General features: G+C 37.1%; 1 protein-coding gene across 6 annotated transcripts in view; it reads left to right on the top strand.

Moving 5' to 3' along the window:
* LOC106158075 (repulsive guidance molecule A) overlaps positions 1-25743 on the top strand; it is a 40332-nt gene that overhangs the window by 3084 nt on the left and 11505 nt on the right. Inside the window, exons 2-3 of one of the 6 annotated variants that reach the window (XM_086999216.1) lie at positions 2014-2072; positions 13033-13129. Coding sequence is in view for 3 of the 6 variants with exons in the window: in XM_086999210.1 (XP_086855336.1) it covers positions 24647-24729 (83 nt within the window). In the remaining 3 variants the exon portion in view is untranslated. Of the gene's footprint in view, positions 1-2013; positions 2073-13017; positions 13130-15731; positions 15794-20772; positions 20945-24540; positions 24730-25743 lie in introns of those variants that run through there. The other 5 variants (XM_086999218.1, XM_086999217.1, XM_086999212.1 and 2 more) reach the window with 5 other exon arrangements.

Here is a 25743-nt window from a genome sequence, read left to right as displayed (position 1 = left end):
TGCAACCTATATTAATGATCAAATTAAACAAACTTGAAAGACCAGTACCACCATGGCTTCAACCCATTCAACCCATAACCAACAGGACTTCAAAGCTGCACAAGGCTATGTGCTGTTGAAGGGGAGAAGAATCTGTCACTGGATATAGGGCAGTTCTTGGGTAAAGTCTGTGCCTGTGCATACTAAGTAGTGGCCATAAAGTAGAGATGTCAGAGGCATGTGTCATTTTCAGTGTTTGTACACATGGTGCAGCATAGACTGTGCTCCTGATGACTTGATCTCATGCGACAGTAAAATATGTCACTGTTGTATCTTTTGTTTTGGATTTTTTTTTTTTTTTTTGCTGGAGCTTGGAGATAGATGTGTTGCGGAAATATAACAGCCAAATTGATATCGCCTTGAAGTTTTATACATGATGTTTATTTGCAATTACCAGGAGTTATCCATTTTTATCAGACTGAATTTTAAAATGCATCCCACTGCAGGGTCTTATTCCTTGAAATATACTTTGTTACATGTTAAAATTTGAAGAGATGGGAGTCTCTTACAAAGGAATTTAAATATCAAACTTCATGTCATACAAAAACAACATATCTGATGGAATAAATGTGCAATTGGATAATTTTTGTATAATTTAACAACATTTATATTATTATCCCAGAATATATTGGTAGAAATATACAAGCCTTGGCAGAGATTTAGAAAATCTAAGTCAGATCAGTTTTCTCTGCAGAATAATACTTTTTTTATTCAATTTCTTTCTTTTTTAACTTGGAATACTCCATTAAACTTTTTTCAATCAGATACTTTTGTATTGAGTAATCATTTTGGGACAGAAACCACCAGTTGCTAGGTATTTTGCTGTCATGTTAAGATTTCTGTGACATTCCTCATATGTCTAAACAATAAGGAAGCTTGGCTACACACAGTCATAACTGATAATGAGGTTGCACATCATATGCACCACTCAACATGAAGTTGTAGGTGACAGTCTCAGGGCGGTACTCCTGTGATGCATGTGCAGTGGTGAATATATATTTATATATACTCCAGAGCAGTCTTTGTGCTATCTTGTGATACATAATTACCAGGGTGATCATGAGCTTGTATTGTTACTGGCTTGAGTGATTTCATAGTTTATTCACTTCACGAGTGAAAGGTGTATGAATATATGCATCTCATGATGGTGATATGTGTTTTATTATTCATGAAGGTTTTTTTTAAGCAGAGTTTATTTACAAGAAACGGAGACAATTTGCATGGAAGCATTATATGCTCTCATTTATAATCTACATTCATAAGGTTAAACAGGAGGACAATATCTGTTTAATAAACTAGAGGTTTATTGTAAATAAATACTGGTTTATGGTACAAATGGTGATTTTAATTTCTTTCTGACATTTGGAATACAAAAGCAAGTAAAGAATTGCTGTGCAATCACCTGCCAATGTAAGGAACTTGACTAACTTATTAAGGTGCATTTTCGCAATTATATGTTTTATGGCAGATGAATCCATATCGGTACCAAAGCTTCATTTTAGTTTGTATCTGTCCCACCAGATGTCAGATCAGTCATTTCTATCCAGGTGAGTTTATGGAGTGCTGAAGGGGACAGTGGAGAGGTTGGGAAAACTCCAGCACCTTTTAACAGACATTTAGTTTGCAGTGTTGCCAAGTACAACTCACACAATCACCAATGAACACAAAAACAGGAGCCTAGCTCTCTTGTTACCATAGACAATTTTGGCCTGGGGGAGCCATTTTTTATGGTTTTTATAACCTTGTCTGAATATTGACAATTTCATATTTCAGTCTGTGGACCCATTCCATGGGAAGCATTGTAATGCTCATTGCTTAAATATCAGTCCAGGTAAACAGGCCCTGTTTGTCACAAACTGATATATTGAAGTGATTACATTCATTTCCCTGGGCTCCAGGTATTGTATTGCTGGTGTTCGCCAAATCCAATTGCTTTTTGTCAAATATATTAATCTTGTTCAATTTTATTTGTAGACACTTTTGGCTGAGATTGAGACAAGATTTGGCGCTGGGATTGAAGAGAGGTTAAGCAGGTAAGATTAGGTAACAGATGAGGGGCCAGCTTTCGTAAAAGGCTTGGTTTTTTTTTATGCCAAATGGTGTCTGTTAATTTTAAAGTTGTATAGTCCTGGCCACCTGATAGAGAAGGAAATGAATTTCAACTCAATCTGCTCTGTCAATGAAGAGATAAAAGGTGAGTATTTGAATTTAAAAAAACAAGAATGACAAAAATGAATTCAACAACTCTCAACAAATTTTATTAGCTGATACAAAAAAATGTTACTTTTATTGGTAAAACAGATCCTTATGGTGGAAAGATAGACATTTTGTTTAGTGAAAGATGGACATTTTGTTAAGTGGAGGGACTCGGTCAAATTCAGCGGTTAAAATGAGGTCTTAGCTTTCGTATGCTTTTAGAAATGAGATGAACAAGGAAAACAATTAACATTATGTCTAATATTCATCACCTTTATCTTTTAATGGGTTGAAGTTGAGTGTGAATATTCAAGGTTGCAGACTGAGATTCAGACTCCAGTGAAGTATTGGTTGATAGCCTATGAGAGACGCAGCTTCATTTGATTAACCTTACTGAGATAAACACCAAACTGATATCTTCTATTGCACATTGATGACTATGCCAGAAATTGCTCCATTTTTGACCTGAAGAATTGGTCGTACCTTAATATATCTATGAAACAAACAAAAAAGCCATGAATTTTAGTGTGTTTTAACCTATAGTGTTACTCTCGCTACATTTCTTCCCTTTATTTTTTAACAAGATGCCCCAGGTGTATCTAACAAGCTCTGCCATGTCTTATCCATCCACTTTTACATTGTATCATTAGTGATGAAGGTGTAGGGGAGAGAAAACTGGAGATTTTTCCCCTATTATACCCTAGCCTAGGCACTAGGGTGACACACAATTGGTGACGCTTGCTACAAAGAAGAAAAAAGGTGATGTCTAAACATGGAATGTCCACCATTGTGTGCATGTAACCCGCAGTGGCTAAGGATCATTATCCCATCTCCTGTATCATATAGAAAGAATTAATTCTTTCACTCTACACCGACACCTCCTTTACACAGAGCTGGTTATTGTGACAGAGACAGATGGATCCGTTTCAATATCTCGGTTTCAAACTCACTGCCCTGGCATGTTGCATACATCTCTCTAACAATGGGATGCAGATTAGGTTTCAGAAAATGGGTTTGTCTTAAACGGTTTTGAAAAATCCAATTGGGGCTCAGCATATATATCTTTTGTAAATTGCTTCAAATCCATATATGGGTTGTTGCGGCCCTTTTTGTAGCAGTTAAGTAGTAATCCACCAATAAGCTTGTGGTTGAACCGCAAAATTGTAACATAATGATTGAAATTTAATGTATGCTTATGTGGTAAAAAAATTAAATGTTGAAGTTAGTAGACTTACTGGCAGCAAATGCCATATGTGTATGCATATTTCCATCAGGTAATATTCTTACTCATCTCCAGAGACAAATTATTTTGGTTTATATGAATCGATGTCATGTGAAAGCATTTTAGTTGAACCTTGTAGGGTATATATTTTCTTTTTGACAAATGCAAAAAAAGACAATGCATGGCATTAATTTTCCCAAGGCTCTAAAGCATTTTGATATGGCGAAACAACATGTCGTTTGATTTTAATATCTTAGTCAATAGTTCAAACAAAAATGATAACTAAATTAATATAAGGCTACCCTCTGGAACTAAAGAAGCTACGTGCAATAGGTAACTATACATTTTCTCCCTTTAGCCTCATCACTGACCTATTCATGCATCTCTCCATCTATCATCTACGTGACAACTGACATGGCTGAAAACAGATCACTCCTGTAAGGGTTAGGAAAGGTGTTGTGTATCTTCTGGCATTTGCTTTAAAAACAACCCCAGATCATCTAGATTTTTTCATTTGCATATATTTATATCAGTTGGGTATCATATTGAAATGTAATTGGCACAAGTAGTGCCAAGGGCTTGTCTTGAAAGTATTAGGAGGTATCACCATCTAGTGGGATTTGAAATGCAACTTGCAATTTGTTCATTAAAAAAGTTAAGGATATGATGCTTCAAAAGAATCCAGATCGATGCAAGAAGACTGACCACCCGCGATTTTAACTTTTTTGTATGCAGTGCAGTGGCATGTCTGTGTTAGGGGGAGGGGGGGGGGAGGGGGGGGGGACATGGAGGAATGGATTCTGTCTTACATTCATCATTTCCTACCTGATGAACAATACTGTTGCAATGAATCTTTTAAGATTTATCTTAAAAGGTGCTAAGTTTAAGTACTTTGTAATTGTTTGTATGACCTGCTGCCAAACATTTTAGACAGGCACTTATCAACACCAGAACCCATTGGCAAAGATGTACACTGGGGTTCTCATTCATTGTGATACTGCATGTAAAACCTGTATGGATATGCATCAGATGTTTTGACAATCAAAATTGCACCTTTGTGATGGTTAGACTTAGAGTTAATTTTCAACTTGTGTGGGCTCTTTTTGCGTATCTACCTCATTGATAGCCTTCACCCCACCTTTCTTTTCTTCCCTCGTCTAAAGAGATAATAATGCCCGGCTAAATTGTATATCACATTAATGCTTTCTTTCTTGGATCATATTTCAGGATATCGATATCTATATACTGTTATTACAGATCAGCTGAAAAAATCTGAAACAACTTGTGAGAGCGGGCTTCGTCTGAAAATGAGACATTTTAAAAAAAGTATCATGATTGGTTGGTAGATAAATAACCAGAAAAATATGGCCCTGAACTTTGGATTGTATGCATAATGATTCAGGATCTAGGATGATGGTCTTGTCACTAGAAAAAAGCAGCTCACAGCAGTGACATGGACCGCTCAGATGTTGTTTAAGGGGTCTAGGATATTAAAAATACGTCTAAAACTCGATTTTTAGTTTTTTATACGTTAGAAATAATCAATTTTGTATCTATTACTCAATTAAGTAATATTTGTGAAACACGGACTAAAAATATACATTTGGACGAGTTTTTCTACCTGTCCTGACTGGTACGGGTGGCAGGCTTTAGGCTCCGCCTCCGTTGTCAAGCACCGTTACTATGGGGGCGGGGCAAGAATGGTTGTCTAACTTCTTAAGCTGTTACGCGTGCCCTGGCAGCTCATAAGTCTTACGTCAGCTAAGCAGAACACAGTTATATACACAGTCATGGGAAGAAAGAAAGTCGTGAGAAAACGGATGAGCGAGGAAAGCAAGAGAATTTTGAAAGAGAGTGCTTCTGGTGGATGGAGAAACCCCGCGGTAAAGACTCGAGATCACACTTGAACTGCTGAGTATTCGTACAACGTCTGGGGTTGTCAGAAAAAAATCGTTAGGCAATCATTTTATGCACAATAAAGATTGTAATAGCAAGCAAGTTTTAAAGTAATATTGCCACCCAAAACATTTTCAAATTCGCATATTACGGTCTTGGCACTCTGTGGCATCATGGCATATACGTACCCACATTCGGCCATTTCTCGGAGTAAATCTTGCTTTACTTTCTCAACTTTCGCGTCTTGGTGTGTAGAGCGGCGCCCACGCACGACGGGTGGCATTGTCCTCTGCTGGCACACCAAGTAATCCTCTTTTTGTTTGTAAGCGCTTCCTTAGACACTTCCTAGACAGTGCACAGACTCCTACTGCGTCAGGCACAATTATGATTAATTACGTCAGTGAAACGAGAGTAGGTAGACCTACTCAGCTGTCAATCATTTCCCAGGGAAGAGCGACTTTCGTGGTACGAATAAGTTTGCGTACAAAAGTAAGATTTTCTGGCATCTAGATAGAAACAAACAACCCAATTTTAACACGTAATGGTGTATAGACCTTCCCGATCAACAAGATGATAACAGGTAAGGTGGAGGTGCAATTATTTTGCTTAAATAGCCCAATTACCTGAGCAAAATGGTTTAGGAGCGATTTCTCAGCTTTGAAGATTGATAACATAGTCTAAACTTCAATCCCCATATCTCATTCTGTAACTGTCAGATTGACATGAAATTTGATGTGTCTCTGTTTCAGTATAATATCTAGTCGTCTGAGTCTTGGTTTTTGGATTGACCTTTTATTTTTGAAGTTATTAATACTGAAATTGGAAGGTCCATATATATTTCGTAAAATTCACGTTTTATCAAAATAAAATCAAAAGTAAAAATAAAAAGAGAAAATCCTGACAGAGTTTAATGGAGTTTGTGCTAACCTTTAGATAGCTATTTCAATCGTATTAATAGGGCTTTTTGTTTAAGAGAAATTCTTGATTAAAAAAAAGACAATTTTAGCCTCAAAACGCTGATATTACGTCACTCGTGTTACACTGTGACTACAAACTTTGAAAAATTGTTTGGCTTGCTAGACCTTTTCTTTAAGTTAATAGGAAATTTCATTAGCTGCATTAGTTTTGGACTTTTTCGTTAATATCCAAGATCCCTTAAGCAATATACCTGTCAAAATATTGACAAGGAGTAAAATAATGTGTTGCAATAGAAGGAGGCTATTTACAAAAGAAAGTGTTTAAAGTGAAACTTAACACTGTGCCCATAAATTGCAGCTCTTCTTTGTATCAAATTTTTGTACAAGATAGAACATGGCACCAGCATCATTTTGTGGATGAAGTAGGGGATAGGAAAAGAGTAGGGGTGGGAGAGAAAATTAAAACAAAAACAATATCCAGATAGGCAGAGTCTCTTGTCGCTCAGGCAGTGGTATTAGGTAAACAATCTTAAAAAATGTGTCAAATAAACATTCTAGATTAGCTTAATCCTGAGTGATAAATTTGTCACTGATTTGAATTGCCATTCTGATGACTTGGATTAGCTCAATTCATACCCAGACTGTAATAAGGACAGTTTATACCCACTGACATGGACTGAGTTTGAATAAAATTGCATACAAATAAGGCAGTGTTTTATCACTCCCTACACCGCAGTCACTTTACTGTGTGTAAGCAGGGTAACATTTGCCGATATTGTATTTTGTACAAAGTAAATCTTAGATGTTGAAGAAATTGTTGGGAAGGAGCCATGGTGATAAAAGCATGAACACTGTCAGTTTTTGGCCAGGCTCGATTAGGTAAGTACACTCATAGTGTACTGTAAATGTGTACATTACAATAATAAATATCTCATTGATAAGAAATAATGTTCAATTGGCAGAAATGCCAGACTATGTAATCTGCTGTGATTAAGATAAGGCAAAAATGACCTAAATAATACGTAAAGTGATGAAACATATATGTTCAGAGTAGATATAGAGACAAATTAAAAAAAGGTACACAAGTGAAGATGGCATTAAGGTTAATTGCACTTGCTTTTTGCTTTTTTTAGAATTTGTTTATTTGAATTGATATGCATTGACAGATGACTGATTTCTACCAGTGTTTTTGAAAAAAACTAATTGAAAGGTCCATCATTAATATTTTCCATCAAAATGGTAATAACTGTATTGGAAGAAAATAATCTGAATAATGCCAGTCCACCTTTTGAAAGATAAATTGTATCAGACCAAGGCATTTCAATGCAACCTTAAAACCAATACACGGGGTGTCAGGAAACTGTTCAGAAGTAATGAATCAGGTTTGACTTAATTGTAATACTTTTTGAAATAGCCTGTCACATGCAAAGTGACTTTCCTTTTCTAGCAGCCTCAAGGAATAGACATTTACCTAATGATCTGAGACCTGTCCTATCAGCCATTATGGCCAGATGGGCATTGGGTCCATATCAGACTCTTGGGAAAACTGTGGTAAAATGATGGCCTGGTCTGGTGACATTATCAGTGGTGGGACACACTTCTCTGATGATCTGCCGATTGGGAGTATGATTCATTATCTGGGCAAGAAATTATAGGGGATTTGTTGTAGAAGTGTCTTTACTGTGTGTGTGTGTGTGTGTGTGTGTGTGTGTGTGTGTGTGTGCACAATTGCAAACTCATTTGAGATCTAGTTCTGAAACCAGTTTTGTGATTCTAGTTTTTTTTTTCTGTTTTATTGCTTTATATTTGCCAGCTGTTTAGTTTAGTTTAGTGAAGTTCTTGGCCTTGTTGTTTACTTTGTAATTTCTTAATTAAATACATATCAAAACAGTAGATTCTTAAATATTTATTCATTTATTTTTCTCAGCTTATCAATAAATCAGGCCATTAATGTTTTATGCTCCCGTTGGATATAATCTCCATTACCTTGACCCTCCACCAGTAAGGACACTAAAATAACCAATGATATGCTGACAAGATAGAACGTAGGCACAATTCATCCCATGCTTTTAAGACTTACATCTGTTTGTGTCAAGAGCAGCTGCGCTGTCTTGCATGTGCAGCCGTACTTATTGCTCCCTTTGTAGAAATCATCAAATAGAATTAATAAGCCAAAGTCTCCTTTAAATAAGTTAAAAATTTAAGACATTTCAGAACAAATACCAGCATTCCATGTCTTTACATTAAACCAGAGTTTCATAGATGAACTACCAGCATATTGATATACTGTGACATGCAGTGATCTGCTTTTTTTCAAAACTTGTTTTCTAGCAATTAATTGAGGATGGTTTGATCAGTAAAGTTGATGGAAAAGTTATTGCATGTCTTCATCCTGATGCTGATGATTTCAGTTTGCCTTCATTAACTACGTGCTATTTCATAAAGACAGATATCACAAAATTCACAAATTGACAGTTGTCAGATTTTTTTTCAAATTAATGCTTTTTTTAATGTGGCTATAACATGATAATTAAAAAAAGGAAAAAAGTTTGACAAAATCAAGGTCTTGTTTTAACTTACATTAATGAAATCAGGAGAAATGTCATTGTTATTGAAATTTAGACCAGTGATTGTAGTAGCTTTTAGGAAACTGCATGGTGGTCTATATGGCCAGTAGTCTGAGAAGCCTATGGCACAGACTGCATTTAGGAAAAAAAGAGTATGTTAGAAGTACTCAACATTTTCTTTTAGTTATATGATAATTTACTGATACAAAAATCTCTCTCTTAAACCTTGGCCAGAGAGATACAGGGCTAGAAAAAGGTCTAGGAATAAATAAGTATTTGAGATGCTGAAAGCACCCATCCTTTATCATAACTGGCCACTTAACAGCAGAGGCTAGACATTATTAGTAATTTCTCAGCCTTAGGTTTATGTGGTTGCAAGGACATTTTGGAAAATTAATTTCACGGGAGACCATTAGGCTTCCAGAGTAGGTTGCTGCTGAATTTCTGTCATTAAAGTGGCGAGATAGAAGGCTTGGAGAAAAGGGCATAGCTGCCATTATTCATAGCAAAAGACCATCATGGGAGAGTTTCCAATATAACTACCCAAGTTCTGATACAATTTTCTTGATTGATATCAGGTTTTATGTGATTTTGTTGATTATGGCTGCCTATCTGTGGATGTCCTTGGTGCAGGTTGGGAAGGAGATTAATTAGAATGTTGATGGGAAAAGGGTGGCAGGAGGTGGATTGAAAGTTTTGAGAACATAGCATATGCAGGGGTATTTCTGGGGGCAACAGTAGACTCATATTAAGGAGCTGACAAAAGGTGAGCGATCTTAATTCCTATTGCTTTAAATATTTTTGGATGCACCAAGAAGGTCATGATATTTTGAAACAATTGCAAGTTAAATGAGAGATTTGATGTAAAAAATAACAAAAAAAAAAAAAAAGAAGAGAAAAGCTTACAGCTGAAATGATGGATGGTGAGTCAAAAAAAAAAAAAATATGCAGAAAAGATGGGCTTGGTCTGTGCTGCCATCTGGTGACCAAGGTATCAAATGCTGGAAGTGCAGATGGAAATGTAAAATGCATCAGCTTGTATTTGATTATGAAATGGACATATGCTCATTTTTGCATTCTGTCCACAATTATTCCTGGAAATATGTCAAGCATGACATGAGAACATTGCATAATTTCGGTTAAACATGGTAAATTGTTGACGGAAACAGTTGTGGAAGAGTTAAACTCCCAGAACTGACATGACCAAAATAAGCTCATCTGTCTTTTGAGTTAGTCATTACCGGTGACACTTGGATTATCTTTTTAATACCCAGCTAATTTTGCACATCATTTTTCATGCAATTTTTTGTCGCATCTGATCCATTTCCTTCTGCACTTTGGTAGGGAATATTGCTGAAATCAAATTAGCAAGGCTTCCTTGGTAAATGATTTATCTCATCCAATCACACCATTCCGCAATTTATGGTCTGCTTTTTCACAAAGGTCACAATGTAAAGGACTCACTGTATAACACATGCCTAGCTCAGCGGGGTGGGGTTGGATGCGGCTGGTTATGATAAAAAACATCTCGGGGAATATCAAAAAGCTTTTTAAGTGCCAATGATTGATAGATTAGAGGAGAATACAAAGAGGAAGAACAGTGATTAACTTTAGATTAGGTGATTAAGTTTAGATGTGTGAACACAAGAAGTTCTAAAAGATATATATATTGGCATCAGCGAGTGTTCAGTTTTCTCCCAGTTATATTAAAAGTGAGTCATAAATGCATTTGTCTTCTGAGGAAATTGCCTAAGGTGTAGGTCAGTCCTGAGGTAGGAGCAAAGGCAGTAATTATTACGCGTTACTCATACCACGTACCTCATTTTTACACCATGTTTTTTAATTCATTAGCTCAGGGAATATTGCGATTGAATATTTATAGTGTACATCCTCTTGAGTGGAATGAAAATTAATTGTGTAATGGTCTTTTGATGATGTGTTTCCTGTTCACAAATGACCACATTTCATGATAATTTGGAAGACAGTATTTTTGCTGAAACACAAGTACATGTATTATTCAAAAACTCAAAGAAATCGAAAAAAGATGAATTGATCAGTGACTCATGGTGAAGATTTATCCTTCCTTCTTTATAGGCTTTTTCAAATGCAGAATGATAATGGCAGATAGAAATGTTGTCAAATTTTATATTTTCCTTCACCTCAGGTCTGGAGATATACAAAGTCATAATCACTTATTAACAAATGATAAAGATGTTGCCATCTTTCATATTGAAATTATGCCACAAATTTCTGCACTGTTGTAGTTACAAAGTTATTACCAGATATTTCTAAATATTGATGATTGTAATAGTCTTGTTGACAACAAATAAGAAATTTTTGTTCATGGTGTGTGTGTGTGTGTGTGTGTGTGTGTGTGTGTGTGTGAGAGAGAGAGAGAGAGAGAGAGAGAGAGACAGAGGCCAATTCAATTGGAAATGTTTAGCATATTAAGTCTTAGAATTCATAGATTTTAAGTTCAAACCATCCTGTCCTTACAAATAGATTTAATGTTTTTAATTAGTGTGGATTAAAAATTGTCCAGATTTTCTTTTAAAAGTGAACTTTAATCTGCCACTAAAAGGGTCGAAAGTCTACAGCATCTGTTCAATTTTCCAATCTCAGTGGAATTACATTAGTAAAACAAAGGATTAGTTTTGATCTCAATACACATGGTCAGCCTAAATGAAGAACATGCTGGCTTTTCCAGTTGCTATGATGATTGCTGTGATAAGACAAAAGCTATCAAAACATTCATTTCCCAAGATAATCAGACAGCCATAATTTCTAATTATTATTCTCCTACTCCTCAATCTTTTCAAAGCACTGAATTATCCCCTTTTCCCATTTGATTCACAAATGCCATTGTTGAAGCAAATTAAAGTAAAGAGATATCACAAAGTCTTGGAATTCCCTGGATAGAATTTGGAGAATGACACATCAGCAAAGTAATAAATGCACTAATCTTCCCCACTCTCGCTCTTTCCTGGATATCAGTTTCAGGGTGGCGGATTGTTTGCCATCTGGCACAGCCAGGGGAGATGAAATACTTTGAAATTCATCCTGCAATTTACCAACTCTGAAATCCCTCATTAAATTAAATGATGGAAATCGATTAGAATTGGATCCAGCACTTTTATTATGGCCTGCGCCTTGTCATGTTGCATTAGGAAAGTTTTCTGTGTCTATTGTCTTGTGGAGATGAAGAGTTTGAGGAAGCAGTTGAAAATAAATAGGGTTCGCTTTAAAGCCTGGAGCTTGGGGTTTATCTAGGCTGAATAGAATTTATTAAACAATCTGCATATATATAGATCCAGCCAGTGTCTTCAATAGAAATTTCCAGCTTGGGTCTTTTTTCTTCACCAATGTATTGGTAGAACAGATTTTATTTTTATCTAATGTGCCTGACTGTAGTGAAAGTGACAGCTTAGGTTGCATTTCCTGTCCATTTGTGACAATCTAATTTAGTACATACTGTCCCAGCAGAACATGTAAAGTCAATCTAATCCCTTGGAAGTCAATCCTATCCCTCAGCTGTCCCACCACAGTCATTGAAATATTGAGATTTATAAGTTGAGTGGCATTGGATGGACTCTCTGTAGTTAAATTATGTGCTGATATACTATTATTAGTAGTAATATATTTGAGATTACAACTGGAAATAAGTTAAGCTTACTACTCTGTAAAAATATGACCTAACATGTAGCTTTGACCTATCGGTACTTTCCTTGCAATCAAACTCTTATGCATTTGATGTAAAATTGTCAATTGAGCCAAATGTTTAATTGAGTTCTTGCATATTTCAAGATTTGCCTTTGTTTTATGTTTCTCATGGTTGGATTTGTTTTGAGGACGAATAGAGAGAGAGTAAATCAATAGTATGGACTAGTTTTAAAAGGAGAGAGAACAAGAAATTTCCACAAATCTTGATGTGAATTTAATGATGTTGCAAGATGTATATGTGTATAATTATTTATTGTTCTGTGTCTTTTGTAGGTTATGTAGGTTAGACATTTGTAATATCAGACTTAAAAAGACTAAAATCTTTGTCTTCAGTTTCTTTGTTTTTTCTCCTTATTTACTTTTTCATATTTTATTTTATCATTATTTTTGTAGTTATGAATAATGCGAGAAAGATATTGTTTCTCTGGCATACTGTTAATGTATTAATATATTAAAGTAGGTCATGCTTTTTTAGGTGAATTGAAGATATTGCTGACTGGTGTGGTAAATGATAGGAGTCCTTCAGAAAATTAACAGATTCATGAAGACGAAATTGCATTGCTAAAGCAAAGGTAATTATATTAATGATAATAATAACTATCATTCTTATATTCTTATTTCAATGTAAAATCCCTACTTGCATATCATCATTTGGGGAATACAGGTGTTTTCTTAGTTATATAATAAATTGTTAGCCTCCATGTTGAGCATATGAGACAGATTTGTGTGGATTTCATTTACATCAGTATTGGTGCAAATTTGGTGCAGGTTTGCTTGTATGATTTCCTTTATTTTCATTTGACCACATTAAAAAATATCTTTCTGGTAATTAACATTAGGCCAAAAATGTAGCATCACTGCAAGAGGACGTGTTTTGAGGCATTTGCTGTCTCTTTTTTTTTTTTTTTTTTTTTTTTTTTTTTTTTTTTTTTTTTACAGTTTGCTCAATTTTATAGTAGCATGTTAAATGTTTTAGCAGTTTTGATTTAAACCATACTTATGTGATCGTAATTTTGAAGGTCAGCTTTCTTTTTATCTGTACCTAGGCAATAATATTAGCCCCCCCCCCCTTTTTTTGTAATTGTGTTTCAGTGAATTATTAACAGTTTTTAGATATAAATAACCAACTTCATGGTGAGAAAAATAAACATCATTGATAAAGGATAGCACACAGGGCTAGTTGAGAGCTGGCGAGCATTGACACAGATACATGACACTGGTATCAGCTGGTAAAGAATCAAGTGAACTAGTCCTACAGGGTGGGGGTTAGATTCGCCAGCCTCCTTATCATGATGATATAGTGTTATCAGTAAACACTGCTTGGTATCGCCTGAACAAATGAGAATTCTGCACATATCATACCCTCCAGTACAGAGCTCTTAGTCACAATTTTACAGTCAGAAAAATGCTGTTCCTTAGGCAGATCAAATGGCCACCACGTTCCTGATTACCTGAAATGATTGTACAAATCATCACACAGATTAAGTGGTCATGGCCCTTGCGAAAATGTCAATTAAAAAAAAAAAAAAAAAAAAAGAGCTCAGTGCCTTCTGAAACCAGAACCATCATGCTGAATTAAATGAATAAGTGGTATTTTTTAAAGTGACATTTGCTAAAAAAATGATATTTTAATACAAGTAAACTGGGAGCTGTTACAGAGATTCCAGGTCTACCACATCTGTGCATATATGTCCCTGTAATGATCTTAGGGTGATAGAATACACTTGTGACAACTAGAGGACTAGGACCAGTCAACAGATATTTGAAGCAGTTAAATTGTTTCTAAAATAATCAGTGTAGATTAATTTCCTCCTATGTAGTACCCTATGAGATAAGGATAAAATTTTGTTGTTGTCATTGTTATATTTTCCTTAGCCGTTCAATGAATTGACCCTCGTCAGATAAACCATGGGATATTAAAAAAAAAAAACAAATGAATAAAGCAAAATTATACCTATTGGACTGCTGACTGTTATTCCTCAATATTACCATTCTTCTTAAAATAATATGACATCATTTGAATACAGGGAAACTCAACAACATCAGAATATCATAATTACTAGTAAATCTAGCAAAAGAATATTGATCATTTTAAATGATGATTTAATTAAATTGTAATGATATCTTTGTTGGACTAGGACCACTCTCACGTAAGATAAAACTTCTTACCAAAGATATGGTAAATATGGATTTTTTTAAAAAAAACAAGGTAAATTATTTAGACATTGGTGGTATTTTGAAGTGCTGGCACAAGCCCCAATACATAACCCCAGGTGTGGACTGGACATTTTTTGGACAATGGTGATCACTGACCAGTGTCGGCCATATCTATCTTGTGCTCACCTGCAACCTGGTTATTAAGTACCTCTCCCAATCACAGAAAATTGCACTGGTTCGTGGCAGCAATGAGAAGTTCGCATGACAAACTGAATTACATGCATTGAATTATGGGTAACATCTGTTTTACATAGCAGAAGTGTTGTGCGTATTTTGTCCCTCCGCTTTTTTCTCCCTGTCAGCCTGGAGTGACATTTTGGAAAATGTTGCCATGTTTTGTGCAACAGGTACTTCATCACCTAATTAATAGTCACCCTTATTAGCAAGAATACAATTTTTGATTTCTTTGTTTGAATTGGAGAAAACCTTTGCGCTATCTGCATGTTGGCGAGCAATAGCAATCGAGAAAATTTCCCCTTTAGATTTTTATCAGTCATTGACGAAATACCTGTACCATAAGCACCTTTTGCATGCAAATAGATATAAATTCAGTACATCATTGCAAATCAAAGAGAAAATACTCAGTCACTTCATTTGAAATAATGAAGATATTGAGACATGGCCTCAGTAGTGGTGGCATCCAAACATTCCCCCTTCACAGGCTGCCTTTTTATTTCACATCTGCACCACTATTTGCTGAGTGATCCATCAATTTGCATGCTGAAAACGTTAAGATAACCCCAAGAGCACACACCTGTGTCAGGCCACCTGTGCAAAGAACTGCATAGGCCTGTGGACATTGAGCCTTGGGATACACCAACCAACTAAATAACTACACAGTGCAGCTGGCTAAAACAGAGGAGGAAAACAGATTCAGTTGTGAATAGGAATAATTTAACATACGAGGTGGATAGGAATCATCTGTAACTCAGCGTGCTACTCTTGGTCCTAGGGTCCCTCTAAATATAGTTGATGCCCACTCACATCTGCACACGTGCAGTAGAAAGGGCATTTGAGAGGTAAGAAGGCATGTGGGTTTTGTGAGATATTTTGAGTTATTTTGACATATGTTCGTGTTGGAGAGTTGTTTTTTTTTTAATCTGTACGTCAGTTTCCCTGGTAAATTTTCCCAAAAATCAATAAAGTTATGAATGTTACATCAATCAACAGAGCATAGGTATTGTGGTGTTATATTTGATATGATGATGATGAATACCAATGAGTATTTTTGAAGCCATATTTGTTTATTTTCCAACATTTGTTTCACCTTTAGTGCAACTATTGATTTTCAGCAGTCTGTTGATGAATAACCTGCATTTCTCATCTTCTTTGTCATCCATGCCTGTCAATTTTTTCTTTTCTAAATTAGCTTCTAGGGATGATGAATATGCCAACCTCACCTAAAACTGAAATTAACAACTAAAACCAGATTGAAATGACTTCTGTTTTTTAGCCCTTTGTATTTATGTGTGGGACACAAATCTAATAATTACATGATTTAGGTAATGAAAACAAAGTAGTTATCCCCAAAATTATTTCAGTGTTTGGTGATATATATTAACTGGTTTTAATCTGCATTCTCTTCTTTTTTGAAATTGGGCTTAAAGGAAATTTATGTGACTTCAAACAGGAAAAAAGCATTTCTGTTTTATGCTGAAGGTGGAGCAAAAACATTTACAAATAGATTTTTTTTTTCTGTGTTAAGAGTCACATGGAAATTTTCAATCCTTTACACTGTAAGATCTTGGCAATTTTTTCTACAGATGGTTCATATGAATGCAATGTCAGGAAGACATGATGTCATCTTAAAAAATGATCCAAGATGTATAGCCATGCCATCACATCCTTGAATACCTTATAAACAACTGTTACCATATGTGTTCAGGACTGACATGTTGCAGACACTGGAAAAAATTAGTGACTTCAATGTGAGATAGATGAAGACAAGAATGCTTAAGAATAAAAAACAGTGGGAATATGAAACATGTCCTGCTGGAGCAATAATGTTCAGAATGATTGCAGATGTGATTTATTTATTTATTTAATATGTAATTGAAGAATATGACACATGTTGGTACATAAATGATAGAAAACAGGGTTAACTATTACGTACCATGAATGAAACATTTTTTAAAACAATAATGTAGGTTACGAAATTTTAAAAAAATCTAGTTTGAATAACGAGTGTGCTAGACTTCATGAGTGTTGCAGCTGACATTCCTGAGACCATTCCATCATGTTGATTGAATTTTAAAAGAAGAAAAAATGCCATGTTTCTTGTCCAAATTGCTGGTGACAGGTTTGGGTTGTCATAAGACTTGGTGTGACAGCCCATATAGTGTACTCACAGTTGTAATGTGACAACATAGAGATCAGACTCAGTGGGTGAAGTGGGAAGACACACCACAGTCATTGCTTCATTGTTTCCCTTACAACGTCTGGTACCCTGAGTTTCAGAGGTTACTTGACACTCATCTCCACATTTTGAGAGCATTCACATCGAGAAGAGCCGCGGTCTAGCAAGGCTGAGACCTAAATATGGCAGACCTACATGAAAGGAAGACTGCGTAATCCTTCAATGGTCTCTCAATGAATGTCATGACTTGAGTTAAGAGCACATTCAGAACAGATGATCTGTAGACTAAGTGAACTGCCAACTAAATATGGCTGACCAAACTTGAAAGCAGTGGTGTTTAATCCTCTGATGGTCTCCCCACCTTCACATACACCATTAAACGGATTAAATCTCAGCTCCAACTTTTAATTGCAAGGCCCCTGCAGTGAAAGCACATGTGGAGGTGGGAAGGCCATCATGGAATTAGCCAGGGCTGCTTTGATGTGAGTTAGCCATATTTAGTCTGTGGATCAACTTGTTCTGAATGCCCTCTAAGGCTCTATTCCCATAGATTTTAGATCAATCTATCCCCGCGGGGAGTCTCACTAGATTACTTTCAGACAATCCGACTTAAATGTCCGTCCCGCCTACTACAAGCTGTAGGGGGATAATTAACTTTCGTGTCCACTCGGCTGAAAGCTATTTAGCGTGAACCCCCAGGGAGTTAGGTCGATCTAAAGTAGATCGATCTAATCTATGGAAATGGGGTGTAAGGCCCCATTCAGAATGAAAGATTCGAATACTAACAGGTCCAAGGCTCAAATATGGCAGACCTTACATGAAAGGAAGACCGCTTAATCCTGCAATGGTCTCTCCGCTTCTCACACGCCTCCCCCTTTTCATCCCTGCAGGGGCACAGTCACTAAATCTTGACTCCATTCGACCAGAGGCGGAGAGACCATAACAGAATTAAGTGGTCTTCCTTTCATGTAGGGTCTGCCATATTTGAGCCTTGGACCAGTTAGTACTTGGAACTTTCATTCTGAATGGGGCCTAAGTGTCCAGTAATCTCTTCAACTCAGTATGTTGACCAGCAGGAGGAGGCATTTACAAAAAAATGTTCTGCTGTCAGTTTTCACACTTCCTTTTTGAGATTTTTTGTTCAATTGAAAATTGTGTAAGAAAGAGTGGGAGAAATACTCCAATGTGAGCTAAAGTGTTCATTAGCTTGGTTGTTGGATCATAGATGATAATTATTTAGCAAAGGCTGAAAAATAACGTATGATGACGTATGATGGTAGGAAGAAATTTTTCAGCTTGTGCTTTATAATTATCATCTTTACTCCAGTGTGGTTTAAATGTTTTATGTTTTTTTTTTCTTTAATTTTTGAATACCTTCTGTTTCTCCTTTTTTCTTTTGTAAGTCAAAGCCTTTGTCTTATGGAGAAAATTGTCGGAATCTTCATGCACACGTCATTTGTCACAAAGATAAATTAGAAGCACAAATGTGCAAGATTTCCACAGATGAAAAAAATCAACCAAAATTGAGGATGGGATTGTATTGATTTTCCGTTTGCTGTAGCTCCATCTGCTGGTTATTATGTTTCATCGGGCGGGACCGTTTGATTACATGCAAGATTGAAAACACAATGCAACTCAAAAGAACAAGTGGTGGTTTGCATGAAAAGCTGATACCTCAACTGTTCAGGAATTATTCGCGTGTTTGACATTACTGGCTTGATTTAGTATGTTGCAGGTGTTTGTTGATTGTTCCACAGTGAGATTTTATAGAAATCCTACACGGTGTAATTTACTACGTCTTGAAAAGGTTTCGCATGTTGAACCGTTTTGGGTGAATCGTTTTGACATACCAATATAATGGTACTGACAACCTGGCAAGATTCTTTTATTAAGGTATCTCCTTAAGGTTAGATAATTGCTTGGTCTATTCACTGTTGATGTCGGCTGCAATTTGCGTTCTTACTTATTTTAATGGCAAAAAGTGTTAACTCTCCTTTAAAGTTTACGGCACGATATGTTCAACGATTTGTATTTTTCTCTGACTTGACACGTCTTTAAGGGCTGAATTTTCTTTATTGTTGAAATAATACAAGCGTACTACAGTATGTCTATAAATTAACCAAAATAAAGATATCGTTTGAAGAAATGTGACATTATACTGGATATTGCTTGTCATATGATCTGCATATATAGCAGTTCCCTAATAATTGGACATCTCTATCCTAACTACGGAACGCTATCTATTGTGGGTGTGTTAAGTGGATACATGGCGAAGAAGTCAAATGGCAGAGAGTTTTGGAAAAAGAAGACAAGTACAAACCATGCCACCGACTTCTGTTATCGTATCTTCGTATTTTAGAGCAGCAAATTGTTCAATAGTACGCTAAGAATTTTTCGCTGAAAAAGATGCCTCGACGTAGTATCCCGTGTTCAAAACCGTTGATTAAGCGTCCCAGTGGGGTGCAAATAACAGAGAGGCGTTGTCGAGAGTTGGCTGATCTCTAATATCGTTTAATGTACATGGCGCAGCGTTTGATCTTTTGTCATCCCAAATGCACAATACTCGCTGATCGTAATATACAGTAATTATATATCGTGGGGCAACATTCAGGCATCAACTTAGTCTCTGTCAGGTTCAACGACAGGTGTATCATTTAAACCAAAATTTCAACAGCGATACTGAATTTCAATGAGTTATCTCGGGTGCAACTTGAAGGACCGTTCCGCTGCTGAAATAATTTTCGATTTGGAGGGGAGGGGGGGAGGAAGTTATGCAAGGTTAAATTCCAAGTCAATCAACTACAACAATTAGGTTCGATAACAATTTTTACCTGTTACTGACTTTTTGGATTGTTTGTTGATACGCTGTCGTTAATTACCACTTCTTGCACCTTTGGTATTGATTAAATAGGTGTAGTAATAAGTAGTACAAACAGCCCCAAAGTGGGGGTCCCGATAAGGGGCAACCCCCAGCTGCTATTTAGTTTTCATCAGCATATGCAAATGCTTATAAGCGAAATATCATATTAGCTATATGTTTGATGTACAAATTGGTTCCATAATTCATTCGTTATTCTTTTTTCGTTCGTTTTACGCAGTAAAAATTATTGATGTCAGAAGACTGGGGCATTAATGCGTGCGAAGCAGTTGTTTAATTCTTTTTTGGACAAATGGTGAGCATATTTCACGTCTTCATTTATACAGTGTGGTATTTCATGTACCTGATAGTGATAATAGCACACAAAAGCAAATAAAGCGAAAGGCTTATGAAGACTTAATGGCACTCTGCGAAAAAATACCATATGCACACGTGTCGTAGCGGAAGCAGGCACAAATCAAACTTAAATTGTCATTTCATTAAGATTGACAAAATAGCGTTGACAGTTGGTATATGTGTCTCTGCGCGCTCTCCGGAGAGCACAGTAATCGTCCTCCAGCGTTGGCAGCCCCAGTCCGCCGAACAGAAGGAAAAGAAAGGATGAGGTTCTGTTTGATGTGTACGAGCAGATTTTTTGACCATCCATCAAAGCAAATGGAAATCGTTAGAAGATCGATTGGATTCTTTTTCTTTCTGGAGAATAGAAATGCTGTGACTAAGTAGAAAACTATTACTCTGTAGTGCCAGTTATTGTACAACGTGCGAAAGCAAAGCAAGGGATGCATTTGGTATATGCACGCGAATAACTTGGAGGTGTTTGACGATCTTCGACCAAGCGTAACCTCCAGCGCCCTCGACCACCGGGCCTTGGTACTAACCCAGCTTAGCTCTCTAGCTGTCTGTTTTCACAAGTGTCCCAAGCATGCTGGAGAACAGGTAATTCTGCTCCTTATTCTGCCATTTTCTCAGGCATCATAGTTTTCTCAGGTGGCAAAGACGTCTGTTTTAGGCTTAGTGACGGCGGTAAAACCATTTGAACTTTCTCTCCAAGCGGACGGTTTCTTGTTTACACGAGCGCGTTGCAAGTGTTCCCTAATGCACACCAACCCAGAGAAAATCATTTCTGAGTAGTCGATGTTTTATATCATAAGAACTGTGTTAAAGAGGCAAGGTTTTCTTTCCTTTTTGTCCTCTTTTTAAGACCAAGGTTGCAATTTGAAAACTTGCTTTAAATGCCCTTGAAAGAAAAAAATGGGAGTGTGAAATTGAATATTCGTGTTTCTCGTCGAATGTGTTTTTGTTAAACGCAATATTTGTTGCAACTATTTTACATTTTAATGTTAAGTTATTGACACAATTAAGCAGTTATTTTCATTAGAAGTTTGTGATTTAGAAGTTAGTTGCCATAACGACAGCAATAGTTACCATGACAACGCAGTAAGTCACGAAAGTCGATTCAGCTCTCAGCTCAAATTGAATTTTCTACTCACTCTTGATTGAGATAAATGGCACGAATTTCCTTTTCTTCGACTTCAATCAATTAGCAATAAAAAGATCATAACAGTCAATTGAATAGGGGATGCTGAAAAAAGTATTGCTTTAATAGGAAATGAAAAGAGCACGCGATATAGGATAAGATTCGAATTCACAACAGCTTAGGGAATTTTCTGCTCCACTTTTCAGTAACCATGGTAGCGCTAGAATATACATGAAATTTCATTGCCTATTAAAACACAGATGATAGTGCTAAATTAAGGAGGAAATGCGGTATTAATTGTTGTTGATCAGCGCCATCATATTGTTTTTGCCCATTAAGTAAGGATACTGCCAATATGCAGATGTAGATGGAACCATTTTTGCAAGCAGCGAACATAAGTCACCTGTAAGTACCGATCATGGGACTCGAAATGGCCGGAGCACGCATTCTGCGGTGGGTTTTACTGCGGAAAGGAGTCGGACTGAATGTACAATGAAATTGTTGCAGATATATATGCATTTTTAAGACGCCTCGGTCTGAAAAATAGAATTAGAAGTTGGTGGGGAAAAGAGACCTCCTGTTAGCCGACAAATGACTCATTCAGACACTATATCAATCGAAAACGTCCAATTAATGTGAATTATTTTCGCACATATGCTTGACATCACATTCGCTTTATTTTGCCAACTTTGTTTTCTTATTACCATCGACTGGCACGTGATGGCTTGCCGGTTCAGAGACTCCCCTCTTTCATGTGGGCACACACCTTATCTGGTCAACGTGAAGTTCTTTGCATAATTTATAACATTATTAAACAGACCCTTTGTGATAAGGCGCGAAGAAGTAGCGCTGAACCAATGCCCTTACACATATCTATAGATTTCCAATGGTCAAGGACGGCTTAGCCGCGTGTTACCAAAGCAGAGGATTGTGACGGAGGAAGGGGGTCGGATTTCGTCGGATTTTTTGAACGGTGCCTGAACATAAAGGTTACATATATGATTTGATTTGAGCAAAGGGAGTCCGCCTTCATTTGATTAAATCGGTCAAAATGAAACAAGCAGTAAAAATTTAAAAAAAAAAAAATTTTAGTGGCATTTTCCTGGGGCGTTGGTGTATTAGTACCATTTCCATGAATGAATTCAGCGTTAGATTATTACGGTTAAATTTTGAAGAATTTACTGATATGAAAAGGAAGAGATGATCCTGATTTTTTTGAAAGATGTACAAAAATGGAGCCATTTGTACAAAAGTGCGTTGATCAATGTATGTCAGAGTTCACACCTGTCCTGAAAATAAAAAAGGGGGTGTGGTTACGACATGATGTTCTACACCTGAAGACCCGAATGCTGTTATTCTTCGAATTAACTAGCTTTGCGGTTGCAGCAGGAAAAAAACCAATGGAAAGTGCTTCTTTTGTCGTCCCATATTGATGTGTTTAAAAGCACATTGCTATTGTATGGAGTGTGGGCTCGTTTCTGTGTGCCTGCACTCCGTTCCCCTCACTAGCTGCTTTGTTCTGCTGTTATTGCATGTGGTGAAAAGGTGGAAATCGTTGATATTGGACGCTTTTCTTCCATTGCTTTCCTTTCTGTTTGTTCTGATGACGTTTTCATTGTCGCCTCTGGTGTTTATCGAACGGTGTGAAGTATGAATAGAGGTCTATAGACCGAAGTCCCCCTTCAACGCCCCTGTTAGCGCAAGATGCGAAAACACAGCCAACTTTGCTGAATATTGAAAGCTTCTAGTCTGTCAATAGTGAGTTCTCGCATGCACCTTTCTGAGAGGGGATCAATTATCTCCGTCACTTTGCATTAATTGCTGCACGTCAATTACAGCTGTATTAGTAGCGCTACCCATAGGTTTCGCACTCACTTGGTGTGTCCTCGATAATTTTACGATGTTCGGCTTTTATAACCCAACAAGCTAGTTTTTATAAACTAACTTATTATGCGCTCTCGTTGTGTAGTCCATAAAGAGCGTGCTTTACTAGTCCGATTTGATACTTGAGCCAATAAACTTAAGTGGAGTAGATTGCTTTGAAGGCTGTCTGAAGAGTCGTGTTATTACATTTCGGTCGATTTCTGGGTGATAATGGAGAGTTATCAGTTTAGTCATTATTTTAGACTTCAGTATAGTGCCAACAAATTTTAATGACTTCCATGTTGAATCTGGGCTTGTTGTAGAAGAATTGTTCACGCTCGATTCGAGCACTGCTTTGGCTTATTTCTGTAGACGTTTACCAGATTAGTAAAAAAAAAATACAATTTGGTCGCGTGTGAATCTGTACTTTTTATCTCTCTCATAACAATACAAAGCATTTGGTACTTTCTAAAGATAGCGAATATGTCTATTATTCCAGAATCAAAGCAATATGTCAAATCGTATTCACCCATTATCTATTTATGATGTAAAACGCAGTTGTTCACCCAAAACACAATATGCACTGAATAATTGACAAGTACAGAATATTTCATCATGTGTAACATGTTTACATGGTGAATTGTATTTATTTTCTTCTACAGATGGCAACACCTTGTTTATGTTTTGTTCGTGATTTTGCCATGCGACAAAAAAGTGTGGGCAGATAAGATACAGCTCAATTTTGCTTGATGCTCGGTTGCGATTCCGTACAAATCGTGACTGTCGTTTGAATTGTGGGCTTTGAATAGGTATGCTTGTCAGCCTCGAACGATACGTTTGATAGGGCTGACCTTTGTCTGTCTCACTGTCAGCCCGCTTTGCTGGGGGATTACAGCCATACAATACCGAGGCGTCAGAGGAAAAAATGACAGTTTGAAAGCTTTATGAGATCTTCTAGCACAGCGAAGCATGCAGGCGAAACAACGAAGAACCCCCTTATACATTTCATATAATGTGAGCCAGTTCACCTCTAGGTTCAGTTTATTGAATTGAGAAATCTCAAAATGCGCTCAAACCGAGTTTTTGTCCAATCTACAAAAGTCCTACGTGACGCGCTTTTCATTCAATTGTTTGTCGACTTTCAATGCCTCAAATAGCGAAAACACCGCCCGTCAAAGGCTCGCTTCACAACAGAGCGATCGACTCAGTGTATAAGAGCCCGCAGGGTATAGATTTCAGTTTCAATTAGCAGCTATCCTTGGATTAGTATATTGGGCGATTTGTAACACTTTGTAAATATGAAGCTACCAGTCTCGGGCTTAGGGGATCAGAATCACAGACAGAAGGACAGGGAGAAGAGGAAACACACGTCAGAACACAGGTAATGGCTTTTCTGGTATTCGTGAGGGGAGAGATTCGACACGAAAACCACGGTTTAAGGAAAAGAATAGTTTGTTTTTCTAGAGGCTTGGTGATTGAACAATGAGTCTGCATGTGGGCTTCTGTAGAGAAAGCGGTCCTGCTTTCCATAGGCAAGAGCCGAGATGTGGGATCGATCAGGTTCCAGTCGATTCACGGATGGTTTCTGCCTTTTGGGTTAATGATATTTTTGCCTCAGTCTCTATCAAAACTCTGGTTGGGATTACAGGCCGCGTCGAACCAGTTTATTCTCTGTTTGTTTTGGGTCTCTGCCTTGAACAGCCAGACACAGAGGGCGAGCGAAAGGTGGTTGATATTTTCCACCAAGTTGGGTTTGATTAAACTTGAGTCGCGTTGATCCTGGACGATTTGTTTCTATTACTATTAAAAGATAGATATAGCCGGTTGCCCTCGGCTTCTGGCATGATCCATGCCCCATTCTTTCACACTTAAATTCAAAGTGAAAGCATTAAGCGCGACAAAGGTCGAGTCGTTTTTCACACTCCACCAGTGTGTGTTGCATAAATTTACGCGAGAATCAACCCCTTATGTTTGGTCGTCTATTTAAGCAGGCCGCGACCTCTGAAACCCAAGGCCTCCATTAGAAGTCACGCTTGTAACACTAATCTGCAAGCAACATAGCTGAATTTTAATGAAGTTCGGCAGGTAAACAGTGGTTGGCAATTAATGGCCGATGGGTACACTGTAGTCGTGCTTTACGACTCCACTTAATCGGCCATTTGTATTTTCACACCTTCAGTGTCAGGCGGTAATTTGTAATAGGCTTTAATGCCAGGTCGTCTGCTCATTTATGGCTGAAAAAATGCAGACGAAAGTTTCTCCAGATCTGGTGGGTTTCTTTTTTTGACGCGTTTATGAAATGGATAGGCCAGTCTGGATGATTTACAGGTTGGCCGTGGCAGAAAACTGGGAGTGTTTGATTTGTATGTTTATAACCGCGCGCTCTCTGGCATCA

This window comes from Lingula anatina, chromosome 1 (assembly GCF_051362555.1).
Source record: "Lingula anatina isolate TDL-2025a chromosome 1, LinAna3.0, whole genome shotgun sequence".
NCBI classification, from domain to species: Eukaryota; Metazoa; Brachiopoda; class Lingulata; order Lingulida; family Lingulidae; genus Lingula; species Lingula anatina.
The sequence above is the reverse complement of the archived record's forward strand: the minus strand, read 5'-3'. Positions and strand labels throughout refer to the sequence as shown.